The sequence below is a fragment of the Nyctereutes procyonoides genome, unplaced genomic scaffold (assembly GCF_905146905.1).
Source record: "Nyctereutes procyonoides isolate TBG_1078 unplaced genomic scaffold, NYPRO_anot_genome, whole genome shotgun sequence".
In the NCBI taxonomy this organism is placed as follows: domain Eukaryota; kingdom Metazoa; phylum Chordata; class Mammalia; order Carnivora; family Canidae; genus Nyctereutes; species Nyctereutes procyonoides.
The window spans coordinates 16893554-16908733 of record NW_026575159.1 but is presented as its reverse complement, the minus strand read 5'-3'; the positions used below and the strand labels follow the sequence as shown (position 1 = coordinate 16908733).

Genomic DNA, 15180 nt, shown 5'->3' with positions numbered 1-15180 from the left:
TACACAGTTCAACCCACTATACCAACCAAAGCCTGAAGCAAGTGTGGTTATTCTTAATATTGTTGTAAAGAGAATAAAGGAACAGAGAAAGCCATTTGGCTGCCTCTGTCTCTTGGTGTTCTGAAATTTCTGTCTTTATTTTTTATTTGTTTATTTTTAAGATTTTATTTATTTATTCATAAGGGAGGGGGGGGGCAGAGACACAGCAGAGGGAGAAGCAGGCCCCATGCAGGGAGCCCGACATGGGACTCGATCCTGGGTCTCCAGGATCAGGCCCTGGGCCAAAGGTGGCACTAAACCGCTGAGCCACCCGGGCTGCCCTCTATATCTTTATTTTAAAAGAAGTAAAGTGACTCCTAAAACTTCTGTGGAAGTCAATCTGATAATATCTAACAAAATCACAAATGCATATCATATGCCTTTTGGGTAGAGGTTTTTAAAATAATATTTTTAGGGAAGCCTAGGCTGCCCTAAAATAACTTGTGAAGTATAATATGAATAAGGAAAAGTGCACAGAAGGGTAGACTATGCTACCCTAAATATTGTTCTTTCCTCTTCCATTTGTATTAGGTAAACAATCACTTTAAAGCTTTTTTCTCTTGTAAACGTGACACAGTTCATGCAAAAAAAAAAAAAAAAAACAGAAAAATTGAGAAAAGTACAAAGAAACTACACAACAATAGTATTACCATTCAGAAATTAACTATTAACATTTTGTTATGGTTTATTTTGTTTTTTTTTCCAATGTGAGTATACACATACACTTTTTTAAAACAAAGATGGGAACCATCTCTGTAGTTTCCTAACAAGTTACAATGCATTGTGCCCAACCTTTTATCTAATTAAATTAACACAGAACTACATCATAATTTGTAATGACTGTCTAGCATCCTTCTTTTTTTTAAAGATTTATTTTTTAGGTAATCTCTACACCCAACATGGGGCTTTAACTGAGATCAAGAGTTGCATGCTCCATCCACTGAGCCAGCCAGGCGTCCTTCTCAAATGAAGCCTCACTGAAGACATTCAAGTTGTCTTCAGTTTTTTGATATTACAAATCACACTATGGTAAATATCCTGCTGCATACATGCTTGAAAACTTTTTAAAAGGCCAAATTTTAAGTACAGAACATACATAACTTGCATATCTTACATGTGCATCAAAAGGAATTCCTCACATTCCTTCCAAACTTGCTATAGCCATAACGTTCTTCATCCCAGTTAAGTGCAGCATCCTATTTCCATTAGCTCAAGCAAAAAATAAAAATTACAATAAAATAAAATGAATTAGTCATCCTTGTTGCCTCTCTTTCTCTCACACCTAAATCCAATTAATCAGCATATTCCCTTGGCTCTTTCTTCCTGATACATCCAGAATTAACCATTTAGTTCCTCCACTGCGGTAACACTGGCCTGTGTCACCATCTATTGCCTGAACAACTGCAATGGCCTCCTAACTAGGGTTGCCAAATTTAGCAAATAAAAATGTAAGACACCCAGTTGAAATTCAGATAAACCTTTTTTTTTTTTTTAAGTATTTATAAACCGAAATATTGCATTCTCCATGCAGCAGCCAGGGAAATTCTTTGAAGAACTCAAAAAGTAACTCTTCTATTCAAATTCCTATGATGTCCTTTCACCTCAATTGTAATAAAAAGTAGTCAGAATGGCTGAAATTCACAAGTTAGGAGATAACAGATGTTGGCAAGTAGAAAGGGGAACCTTCTTACAGTGCTGGTGGGAATGCAAGCTGGTGCAGCCACTCTGGAAAACAGTATGGAGGTTCCTCAAAGTTAAAGATAGAACTACCCAATGACCCAGCAATTGCACTACTAGGTATTTATTTACCCAAAGGATACGAACAAAGTGATTCGAAGGGGTACCCCAATGTTTCTAGCACCAATGTCAGCAATAGCCAAAATACGGAAAAAGCCCAGATGTCACTGACACACGAGCGGTTAAAAAAGATGTAATTATTATTATACATTATATTATATATATATTATTATACATTATAATAATGTACAGAATGAAACATTACTCAGCCATCAAAAAGAATGAAATCTTAGTATTTGCAACGACCTGGATGGAACTAGAGGGGATTATGCTATGCGAAATAAAATCAGAGAAAGATAATTATATGGTTTCACTCATATGTGAAATTAAAGAAACAAAACAAGATCATAGGGGAAGGGAAGGAAAAATAAAATAAGATGAAAGAGGAAGAGGTAAACCAGAAGAGCCTCTTAACTATAGGAAACTGAGGGTTGCTGGAGGGGAGGGGGCGCGGGGGGAATGGAGTAACTGGGGGATGGCCATTAAGGAGGGAGGGCACATGATGTGAAGAGCATTGGGTGTTAAATGAATCCCTAAACTCTACCTCTGAAACTAATAATACTATATGTTAATTAATTGAATTCAAAAACATTTTTTTAAATCAGAAAACCTTAAAGCTGAGGCACACAGCCCTGCAGGAACTACTCCTAGAGGCTCTTTCCCTTTTGGTCTCCTCAACCTGCCTGTCCTCCGCATTTTTCGTTTGAATCCCGCGTGGCGGGAAGCCGCCGGCAGGTGTTGGGCGGGGCTGGGAGGAGCCGCCATGCCCCCGCCAGCCAATCAGAGCAGGCAGGAGCCTCCCTGCGGCTCCCCCCCCCCCCCGACAGCCACGCGCCAAAATTCCAAACGGGACTTCTCTCGGGTCTCCGCCGTCTCCCTCCGCCGAGTTCAGCGAGCCGGCACTATGTGAGAAGAAGAAGTCAGCCTTCTCCCCTGGCTGTCGGCTCAGGTCCTGGCGCCCGGCGGTGCAGGTCCTCCCCCACTCCAAGCCGAAGTCCCTCGCCCGGCAGAAGGGCAGAAAGTTTCGAGCCCGCAGTGGCAGGGCCGCGGCGTGGGCGGGCCGGGCGGCGGAAGGATCCCGGGTGCGCGCGCTGCGGCCGCTGGCGCGGAGCTTGTGGCGCCAGAATTCGGAGCGCGGAAGAGCCTGAGCGGCTGGCGGCCGGCCGCGGACTCGTCTCCCGCCGCGGACGCCGGGCGACGAGACAGAGAAGATAAGATGGTGGTCCTCCGGAGCAGCTTGGAGCTGCACAGCCCCTCGGTCTCCTCGGCCACCGACCCCCTGGACCTGTCCAACGAGTTCCTCAGCCTGGAGCAGATCGGCCGGAGGCGGCTCCGCTCGGCCCGCGCCGCCGAGCAGTCCGCCGTCACCGTGGCCGCTTCGGGCGTGAGTACCGGCCTGGGGCCTGCGGGCCTGCCGGCCTGCCGGCCTGCGGGCGACGGTTTGGCCGGGTGGGGCCCGGGGGTGGGCGGCGCGGTCCGGGTGACAGTTGGCGGGGGAGGGGGGAGGGGGAGGTTGGGAAGAGTGTTGTCGAGGACAAGTAAAATGGAAGGAAGGCTTCCTAAGATCCGCGCCCCCGGGGGTGCGGGTCGGGGTGGGCGGTCGGGCGGTCGGAGGGGGCACAGCAGTTCCTTTACTACCGCATTTCACGCGAGGGGGAGACCGAAGCCCTCAGGAACCTTGGTGCGGGGCTGCCCCGCCCCCATCCCCCACACCTTAACCTCTCGTCAGGCTCGCCTCTGGCGGGGGGGGGGGCGGGGCGGGGCGCCGCACGCGCTCGCTGACTCCCCGCTGGATGCACGGGGGGCCACGGGAATAGAAAGATTGTGATTCACGTTTCCTGACCTTCATCTGCGATCCAGAGAGGTTCGGTAATAAGAGCGCCGTGAGTAACAGCAGGTTGCATAATGTGGGGGGGGAGATGGGGAGACCAACATTTCATGTACACCTTCATTTAAGCCTCGGTAACAGCCCCCGGAGAGTGGATAGTTATGGTATCTATGTTACAGACGGGGGGGAAATGGACTCAAGAAGGTAGCCAGTGAGTGGTAGATGGATCTAAAATTGGAACTTGGATCCTCTGCCTCCAAAACCTTTCCCTTTCTATTATATCATGCTGCAGTTATAAACAGTGTCTATAGGGGAAGTTTCCAAGGGGGTGGAGCAGTAAAGTCTTGAAAAGAATTCCTTCTCTCTGAAGGTCTGAAGTACAGATTGGATTTTTGAATGTAGGTTTAAAGCCAGGGGAAGCGACCCTCCAGTTCCCTAACGGAGCTGCTGAGAGAGGCGCAGGTGGGAGACAGCGTTAACAAAAGGTTAGAGAAGTGGAGGGAGCAACACTAGAAAAGTTAAGGCAGCAGGAAGTAGTCTAGTTCTCTTGGAGGGAGGGTGGGCATGGAGAGAGGGTTAGGAAGTAGGAAGTCAGAATGAGAGGCCAAGAGGGAGAGACTGAACAAACATAGTTATGGGAGGGATCACCACATGAAATTGGTTGTCAGTATCTTTTGTAGGCACCCTGTATTAGCTGCTTCTCTACTGAAGGGAGTGAAAAGTCTGTTTACTCTGAAATTGTGATTCTGAATTGAGAAGAAAAAATTTTTTCTTGAACTTTCAGGATAGGTTTCTCAATCACATATTGAGATTGAGATTGAGATCTGAGGAGGCCAGACACGTCTGCACTGAACTGGAGTCCCTTATTAACCCATGTTCAGAAAATCTAATTATCTCAATAAATATTTATTGAGTAATTATCCTCTGGACAGTGCTAATTCCTATGATTGTAATGATATATTGAACATTGATTAAGTAACATAGGTGCTTAAAACAATTACTAGTTTTGAATCTCAGTTTACCAATAATCTGCATTTGTTAAAAGAGGTGATACCACATGGGTAGTGAAGATTAAATGTGATCATACATGGAAAGACATTACCCAAACAGATTGGCCTATAGTTAGGACTCAGGCATTGTCAGCAATTAAGACCAGGGTCAATGTTATGCCCACTCCCATCTTTCCAGTTCTTCAGGCCAAAAACCTAAGAATCATCCTGACTCCTCTCTCATTTCATAGTCACAAATTCTGTTGGGTCTACTTTCAGTGTATTTGGAATCTGATCTCTTCTCAGGTCCTCCATTGTTGCCATGCTGGCCCAAGTCATTATCTATCTCTTCCCTAGATTGTTAAAACGGATTCTTCACTAGCCGCCTGGTTTTCCACCCATGTGTGTAATGGTCCCTTTCCACAACCATCAGTTCTCAGGCATAGCTTACAAGAGTGATCTTTATAAAAGAAACAGTTGATCTCTCTGCTCAAAAATTTCTAAGTGTAAAAACTGAAAAGTTTAGGAGTAGCCCTATGCCCTTTTCTCTTTATGATGACATCCTCTTCCATTTTCCCTTTTGGAAAACCTGGTCCTTTCCACCCCTTTGGTGTAGCTGCTCCTTGAATACCAGGGCCTTTGTACTTGTTTTCCCGTCTGATGGGAATACTCTTCCTCTAAATATCTGTGTGACACATTAAGTTACTTTTTACATTTTTAATTTAAAAAAAAAATCTCGGGGATCCCTGGGTGGCGCAGCGGTTTGGCGCCTGCCTTTGGTCCAGGGCGCGATCCTGGAGACCCGGGATCGAATCCCACGTCGGGCTCCTGGTGCATGGAGCCTGCTTCTCCCTCTGCCTGTGTCTCTGCCTCTCTCTCTCTCTGTGACTATCATAAATAAATAAAAATTAAAAAAAAGTTAAAAAAAAAAAATCTCAGAACTCACAATACTTACCATTTTCCAAGAATTTCACAACTCTTAACTCAATCCTCCTAACCTTATGAGGTAGATATGATCATCTTTGTTTTGCAGGTGAGAGAACTGAGACACAGAGACTTAAATAACTTTATAATAAGCAGTAGAGCTCCAGGTTCAACCTAGGAGAACTTAGGGAATTTGTCCGTTTCAAGTCTGCTAAAACTTCACCTTTTCAGTGATGCTTACCCTAAACACCTTATTTAAAATTACCACTCTCATTGACATGCCTCTTTACTGTGCTTTGTTTCCTTATCACCTCCTCACGTGTTCTATTAATTTCCTACTTTTTAAAGTATTTTACCCTCTTCCTAAGTCAGAATGTAACTCTGTACAGTTCTGGATTTTGACTTTTTGTTCAGTATTGTATCCCTAGGATCTAGAATAGAATCTATGTGTAATAGATACATAATAATTACTCACTGTTAATTATCCTTTCTTTAAAGGAACTTTAGAAGAAGAGACCTAACACATCAATATAACAGGCTGTTTGCCATTCTTGCCATATCAGTAGTATGTGGTGGCTGAGCAATTAGCACTCAGATAGATATTGTAGGGTGAAGGATTTTTTTTCCCCAGGCTAGGATTTCCAGTAGGGATTATACCTTTGAGACATAGTACTTCTGTCTTCTATAAATTCTCCATAGACCAAATTATAATCAGAGGGTTACTTATCATGGGATTGGATCAAAAGAAATGGATAGTCCTGAGGGGTAATGTATTCATGCTGTCAAAGCCCACCAATGCCAAAAATGAAACATACCTTTGTGATTGGAATATTTTCTAATTGGAGTCTTACATTCAGCACATTTGATTTAATTACAGCCTTTTTTTTTTTTTTTTTTTTTTTTTTTTTTACATTAGTCAAGCATTTCAGAAACTTAACACTTGGTCACCCTGATTGTGTTTAGATATTCTTATCTCCTCAGGTCATATTTTTTGACAGATCATTTCTTAGGGTAAGTTTTAAAGATGGTTAAATTTATTCATATTAATTTTTTAATTTGGAATTTTCTTCATCTCAGAAGCCAACCTTATATTCAATTTCTGAAGGTTTAGTTACCTATTTATTTTTTTTTTTAATTTTTATTTATTTATGATAGTCACACACAGAGAGAGAGAGAGAGAGAGAGGCAGAGACGCAGAGACACAGGCAGAGGGAGAAGCAGGCTCCATGCACCGGGAGCCCGACGTGGGATTCGATCTTGGTTCTCCAGGATCGCGCCCTGGGCCAAAGGCAGGCACCAAACCACTGTGCCACCCAGGGATCCCTTAACTATGGTTTAAAACATCCTGTTTACACCTCATTTGTTGGACTGATGCTTGGATTCAACCAACTGACCTACATACATATTTTTTGTTACGAATTTAAAGCTTGGAGAAGCTTAGTATTGTGGGAAAACAACATATTAGTTTATTTCTGTTAGCAATTTTGTCTACTTTGGGGAAAAGCTTTTGTTACTCTGGTTGCTACTTGTCTACTAACTTACTGATTCTGCAAGATTATAACATTTGTTAGATTAAAAGTTTAACAAAAATATGTTTTTTCCTCTTTTAAAACTCTACTTTTGAAAACCATCAGTGCTCTCAATATTTAAGTAGATTTTAGTAGAAGAATAAATAAGGACACTACATCTCCAGGTTTAGTTTTCAGAGTAAGGATGTTTTCTCTTTGTTTTTTTACTTCTTAGGAAAATTTTTTCAAGTAATGCATCTTGTAAAAATGTATAAAATAGAAAGTGAAAGTCCTCATTTCTATCATCCAGTGTTAATTACTGTTACCAGTTGACATTTAACTTAGCTCTTGAGAGTTATTTTGATAAACTATATTAAAATGTGACTGGTTTAATAACTGTGCTAGTTCCCTTAGGAAATTAGATGTATACAGGATAATTCATCTAGAGGCCTTTATAACACAAAAGAATTGCAGATAACTTAAATATACATTAAGCATTTTGTTAAATTGATTCATGTAATGGCTAGAATACTAGGCTTTAATTTTTAAAAAAGATTTGTTTACTTATTTTGAGAGAGGGAAAATGAGCAGAGGGAGAGGCAAAGGGAGGGAGAGAATCCCAGGCAGACTCCCTGCTGATCCCAGAGCCCAAGGGTGGGGGCAGGGGTTGGGGGTGGGCAGAGCTCAATCCCATAACCCTGAGATCATGACCTGAGCTGAAACCAAGAGTCAGGGGCTTAACATACTGAGCTACCCAGGTGCCCCTACTCATTCATTTCAAAAGATTTTTAGAATAATATTTGAGGGCATGGGGAAATGTTTTGTATTACTAGAAAAAAGTTAGAAAACATAACATCCCAATTTAAAAATCATGTGAATATGATTGTCTAGTTTATGCACCAAAAGATTAACAGTGGTTATCACGAGTAGCTAGAATTAAGAGAGATATTTTCATCTTTGTGCATTTCTTTATTTTTTCCAGTTATAATGGGCATGTATTGCTTTTATAAGGAATATTTTTGAAAGTTACTATTTTAAAACTTGCCAGTATGTACTTCTATGTAGGTGATTCCCCAAGAACCTGTTTTGGTTTTTTCTCCACATAGTTAAGGAAAGCCTTTCTTATTTAGGAAGTATGAATGAAGTCACTCAATATGCGAATCAAAGATTCACTCATACCACTTATAAAATCTTCTAAGTTTTTCGGGGAATTTTTTTCCCAGTAGTTAGCACCCCACCTTTTTTTCCATGAAAGACGCACAGAGAGAGGCAGAGACATAGACAGAGGGAGAAGTAGGCTCCCTGCAGGGAGCCTGATGCGGGACTCAATCCCAGGACTTCAGGATCACGACCTGAGCCAAAGGCAGACGCTCCAACCACTGAGCCACTCAGGTGCCCCAAAAACCTTTTTTTATTTTTCCCAGGAATATGGTAACATTTGCTTTCCATTTTATTGTAATAAAACACAGATAATATAAAATGTACCTTTTTAACTATTTTTAAGTGTACACTTCTATAGCATTAGGTACATTCATTTTGTTCAACCATTGTCACTATCCATGTCCAAAATTTTTTATGTTCCAAAATTGAAACTCAGTACCTATTAAATAACTCCCCATTCTTCCTTCCTCCCAGCACCCAACTACCTTTCTATGTCTATGAACTTGACTGCCCTAGAAGCCTCATATAAAAGGAAACATAAAATATTTGCTTTTTGTAACTGACTTATTTCACTTAGTGTAATGTCTTCTGGTATATGTTATTATATCAGTATGTGAAAATTTACATCCTTTTTAAGGCCGGATAATATTCTACTGTAAGTACCACAGTTTTTTAATCCATTCATACATCAATGAACATTTGGATTGCATCTACCTTTGGCCCTTGTAAATAATGCTGCTATGAATATGAGTATACAAGTGTCTGCTTTCATTTCTTTTGAGATATACCTAGAAGTAGGATTGCTGGATCATATGGTAATTCTGTGTTTAATTTTTTGAGGAATTGCCATATCATTTTCCATAGTGGCTGCACCATTTTACATTCCTGCAAGCGATGTACAGATTTCCACTTTCTCCACATCCTTGCCAACACTTAATTTCTCTTTTATAATAGCTATCCTAACAAGTGTGAAGGGATATCTCATTTGTGGGTTTGATTTTGCATTTTTCTATGAGTAGTTATGTTAGGCATCTTTTCATGTGTTTATTGGCCATTTGTATATATTCCTTAAAGAAATGTCTATTCAAGTCTTCTGTCTATTTTGGGGGGTTTTTGTTGTTAAAATATAGGAATTCTTTGTATATTATGGATATCAATCCTTTGTCAAATATATGACTGTAAATATGTTCTATTCCATGTGTTTCCATTTCACTCTGTGGTTAGTGTCCTTGGCACAAAAATTTGTAATTTTGATGAAGGCCAGCTTACCTGTTTTTTCTTTTGTTATCTGTGCTTTCAGTGTCATATCTAAGAAATCTTTGCTGGGGCACCTGGGTGGCTCAGTGCCTTTGGCTCAGGTTGTGATCCCAGGCCTGGGATTGAGTCTTGCATCAGGCTTTCCACAGGCAGCCTGCTTCTCCCTCTGCTTATATCTCTGCCCTCTCATGAATAAATAAAATCTTTTAAAAAAGAAAGAAATCTTTACCAAACCCAGTGTAATGAAAGTTTTCTCCTGTTTTCTTATAAGACCGTCTAAATTTTTTTAGCTTTGTATTCTCTTGTACATTTTTAAGATTTCTCTTAAAATGGTTTTGCTATCTAAGGTTTCCCCCCCATCCCCATTGGCTAAACAGTTAGAAAGAAGATCATTTCAGTCATCCTTTAGTGTTGACATTAAAAACTAAAACTTGGGCAGCCCAGGTGGCTTAGCGGTTTAGCGCCACCTTCAGCCCAGGGTGTGATCCTGGAGACCCGGGATCAAGTCCCACGTCGGGTTCCCTGCATGGAGCCTGGTTCTCCCTCTGTGTCTGTGCGCTCTCTCTCTGTGTCTCTCATGAATAAATAAATCTTTAAAAAAATAAATAAGGCATGGAGATGACAAATACTATAGGAAATATAGTCAGTGATGTAATAACATTGATGACAGATTGTAACTATACTTACATGGTGAGCCTTGTGTAATGTATAGAATTATTGAATCAGTATGTTAATAAAATAAGTAAGTAAATATTTACGTCAGTCTTTTGATCCACTGAAATTTAAAAACCATAGTTATTTGATTACCTGTCTTGAAACATTAAAAACATAATACATAAACATGCTCCTTTAGCAATTAGAAATTTTATCTTGATTCTTTTTTTTTCCTCTTTTAGCTTGTATTTCTAATTCACAAAGCCACAGCATTTTATCTTGACATATTTTTATACTTAAAAGTACTTTATTAAGTATCCTTTCATACTTGTAAAACAAAATTTGAAATTTTTTATACTTTTCTGTGATAAGGCTCTGAGAAATACAGTCTATAATATTCAGTTGATTCAAACATCAAAAACATACTTATTTTGATTAAAAATGAAACAAAAAATGAAACCTAGAAAGTAAGATTTCATCGGGATTTCATGTGATTGAGGTCCCCCCCCCCAATTAGTTTTCATATGTCTGTGGAGGAATCTTAATGCTGAAGACAGTGTTTGGCATCATTTCCATGCACTGAGAAACATTGTTCATATAAATAAATAGACAGTAATGAAAGGAGTTTAGCAGTGCCACTCAGTTTCTCTGGCTTATATGCCAAAAAACACTTGCCAAAATTATTTTTCATGGTCTCTTAACTTGATTAGGTCTCTTTTTCAATTTTGTTGAAAGCAGAGAATTAGAAACCACCTCCCAAAGGAAAGGATTTGCTGCCTAGCTTTGTCATTCAATTTAATAACACCTATACTAGTGTTTTTCTTTGTTTAGCTTTAGGAAGGTTTTTAAGGCCTTGAGGCAGTCCACAATAGGAAGATTTAGAATGAATGAGAGAAGACTTTCTTTTGTAAAATGAGAGAAAGGTGAATGAAAGAGGATGCCTTCTCAGGCAGATCAGTTTTAAGAAAAAGTACATGTGGAAGTTAAGAATCTGGAAATAGGTTCCCATAAAATTTTTCTTAGTCTTGTTATATTATTCCTAAGATGTAGATATTTGTTTAAAAAATAATACACCGGGATCCCTGGGTGGCCCAGAGGTTTGATGCCCACCTTTGGCCCAGGGCATGATCCTGGAGACACAGGATCAAGTCCCACATCAGGCTCCCTGTGTGGAGCCTGCTTCTCCCTCTGCCTGTGTCTCTGCCTCTCTCTCTCTGTGTCTCTTAAGAATAAATAAATAAAACCTTTAAAAAAATAAATAAATAAAAAATTAAAAAATAAAAAATAATACACTTACCTAAAAGTGTAGGTATTCCTTTTTCAGACATCCTTATATATAGGTACACAGATAAAAGTGATTAACAAACCATACATATTACTAATATTTTATAAAGTACCTATCTAATTCTTAACACAAATCCTGTGGTTTAAATATCCTTATTTTACTTGTGAACCAGTAAGTATTCTGCTCAAAGCAAAATTAGATGACAGAATGTCCTGATAAAATGAAATGACTGTGTAAAGCCAGCCTAAGTGGAAGGGTATACTTAAATTGCAGGTTTTCTTAAAATACTGACCATTTTTCCAAAATTATCAATTTTCAGAGTAATATGGCATATAATCAGAGAGTTGTTAGGTACTTTTATCTTCTCATGTAAAAGTAGCCTTTATATGATTTCAGAGATATGTGTGTGAACTTTTGAATACTTTATGACAGAACCTCTATAGCTCATAAAGCTGCCACTAAGAAACTCTATAGTCTGTTGAGTAAGAATAAAGTCATATAGAGCACTGTGGTTTTTACAACAGATTAACATACATGTAAACAATCTTTGAATTCAAGTGTTATATCATCTGGATGAAACTGTGAAATAGATAGTAATAACTCCTTTTTGTCATCCAAGCCCAAAATACAATTCTGATGGTCCAGTTATTTTTAAAGTTGTTGCCAGTGGTTGCATGGCAGGCAATGGTTTGTGTATCTTTCTAATTTCTGTAGCCTTAAAGGAGTATTTAATGTTATGAACTATTACAAATTTTTGTCAATGGTGGAAAACTTTATTAGGCCACTTGCTGTGAAATAGAGCTATAAACCATCAATAAATCTTAGACTAGACATTGCTGGTATTTGTTTATCATAACATGATTGTTTTAAATATGATTACAGTTTCTTGGGGAGATACAGAATGATGCTGCATAAAAAGCAGTTGTTACAAACTTGTAATCAAAGAAAACTCTTAGGAGTTTAACTTCGGGATTTTATTTTATTTTATTTTTAAAGATTTTATTTATTTATTCATAGACACAGAGAGAGAGAGAGAGGCAGAAACACAGGGAGAGGGAGAAGCAGGCTCCATGCAGGAAGCCCAATGTGGGACTTGATCCCGGGTCTCCAGGATCACACCCCAGGCTGCAGGCGGCGCCAAACCGCTGCGCCACCAGGGCTGCCCTAACTTGGGGATTTTAAAGAAAAACTTAGATCACTTTCTCAATTTTTCTTAAAGGATGGGTCTTCGGTTAAAGAAGTTGAAACCTACCACCGGACACGTGCTTCAAGGTCTTTGAGAAAAAATGCACAGAATTCTTCAGATTCTAGTTTTGATAAGAATATGGAAATAACAGAAAAACATGCTAATCGAAGGCATTTTACAAGGTAATACACGATGGTTGAATGCTAATTTTAAATAGTTTTAAAGTAATTTAGGATTTGTATTTAATTTTTTAAGTGTATTCTTGACCAGTCATCAAGATTCCAGGGTTACAAAATGTAATTTGAAATGAAATTGCCACAAATGAATATTATTGACTTAAAATATTAATATGTAACCAGTTTTTATTTTCTTGTTCAAAGACAGTATTTGTGGTATGTGTGAGTATAGCTGACAAAGTCGCTTGATAACTACTTATTTTTGTGATTTTTAACTTGCTTATGATGTGATTCTTCTTCATACTTACACAAAGCCTCTGTTCAAAATAGTGGTTTATACTTGTGATCGCTTGCTATCAAGTATTTTGTTAATTCTGCGTCATTTATGAATTTGTGTGTTGGTGTGCTTCTAAAGTAGTTTTCACATAGGAAGTGGAACATGATTTTTTTTTTTTTTTTGACTTGTCTAAGGGGACGAGATGTTTTATACATGTTTAAATTTCATTTCTCAAGAACCCTGAGGTAGATGGCATGAATTCCATTTTAATACTCAAGGAATTCTTTTCAGTGAATTAAGTTAGTAATTCAAGGAACTTGGATTTGTTTGGTTTGGGGCAGATTTAAATTTAATTAGCTAAAAATTCTTCACTTTTCCTCTCACTTTGGTGGGCCTGACATAAATGGGGGAGGGTGCCAATTAGAATAAAATTTCTTTGATGAAATAATTGTTTTATTCTCATAAAATATTTCTCATATTGACTTAAAAGACTAGAACCCTCCTACTTTTTTTTTTTTTAAAGACTTATTTATTTAAGTAATCTCTATGCCCAACATGGAACTCAAACTCATGACCCGGAGATCAAGAGTCATATGCTCCACTGACCAAGCCAGCCAAGCAACCCTACATAGGACCCTCCTTTTCTTAGGTAGACTTTATTTTGTGTAGCAGATTTTCCAGATAAGTGACATTGTGCCCTTTTAAGTTTGTTTTTTTGTTAGTATTATTTATATAGTCTTTCATTATGTATTTTAAAATTGGCATCATTTCATCCATTATTTATGGTGTGCTTACTACCGTATTTCGTAGGATCCAAGATAGCAACAATTGAAACACTCATTGTTTTATGAAACAGTAAAAAACAAAACACTGAAGGTTAAGCTATGACATTCCATCAATTTTAAGACACATGCCAATTTCAGAGATATTAAAATGGAGGGAAATGTAACTTACAGAATTGATGAAATACAGTTCAAGCTACCTAAGTATTTCTGAAAATTGAAGTCTTTTGGGGGTGGAGAAAGTGGCCCATGGGTTCTCTGCAAGAATTTTAGACTTTATTTCATGATCTGAAGAAAAAGTAAACAATCTAGATCGTCTAAATGGCTACCTTGTAGAGAATAGTCATAAAATTTCAGGCCCCATATTTGTATTTACAACTAAGTCGGTACCAGCTAATACTGCTTGAGTTAGCTCAGGTTTATGAGATAAAAACGGAGTCTGACCTTAATATATAAATGATGCTTTGAAGAGGAAGCCATGGATATGATGTCATAACATGCTGTTCATATGAAGATTTGGAGCACTTGAAATAAAGAGAAATACAAACATGATGTACAACATACCAAACGCAAAAGAAACTGATAGCAGTCTATCACATTCACAGAGCAAATGGCTATTTTGTTTCACCAAAACCTCATATGTTAATATTTTTGTTAGTGGTTTTGTTGGCTTATTTGTATAAAATGTAAATGAATTTCTCAAAAAAAAATGTAAATGAATTTCTCTCTAATTTGTCTTGTACATAGTCATAAAAAATTTAATGTTTGGGAGGCACCTGGGTTTCTCATTCAGTTAAACATCTCTTTATTTCAGCTCAGGTTATGATCCAGGGTCCTGGGATCGAAGTGCCACATTAGGCTCTGCACTCAGCAGGAAGTTTCCCTGAGGTTCCTCTCCCTCTCTTTTGCCCTTTCCCCTGCTCACTCTCACATGCATTCTCTCACTCTCAAATAAATAAATAGATCTTAAAAAAAAGAACTATTAAAAATTTAATGTTGGAAGTCCTTAAAGTCTGTACCTTTATTTTTTTTAAACTTTTTTTTTTAATTTTTATTTATTTATGATACTCACAGAGAGAGAGAGAGAGGCAGAGACACAGGCAGAGGGAGAAGTAGGCTCCATGCACTGGGAGCCCGATGTGGGATTCGATCCCGGGTCTCCAGGATCACGCACGCCCTGGGCCAAAGGCAGGCGCCAAACCGCTGCGCCACCAAGGGATCCCAAGTCTGTACCTTTAAAAGTTAATGTAGCTTGCTCAAATATATGAAACATCATACTGTCCTTTATGCTCAAAAGGTATTAAAGGAGTATTAAAA

General features: G+C 38.9%; 1 protein-coding gene across 1 annotated transcript in view; it reads left to right on the top strand.

The window, feature by feature from the left end:
- Positions 1-2789: 2789 nt before the first annotated feature.
- The window catches only part of ATAD2 (ATPase family AAA domain containing 2), a 64168-nt gene continuing 51777 nt past the window's right edge, over positions 2790-15180 (top strand). Inside the window, exons 1-2 of the mRNA XM_055314236.1 lie at positions 2790-3220; positions 12662-12810. Coding sequence (XP_055170211.1) covers positions 3053-3220; positions 12662-12810 — 317 coding nt within the window. The 5' untranslated portion in view covers positions 2790-3052. The remainder of the gene's footprint in view (positions 3221-12661; positions 12811-15180) is intronic.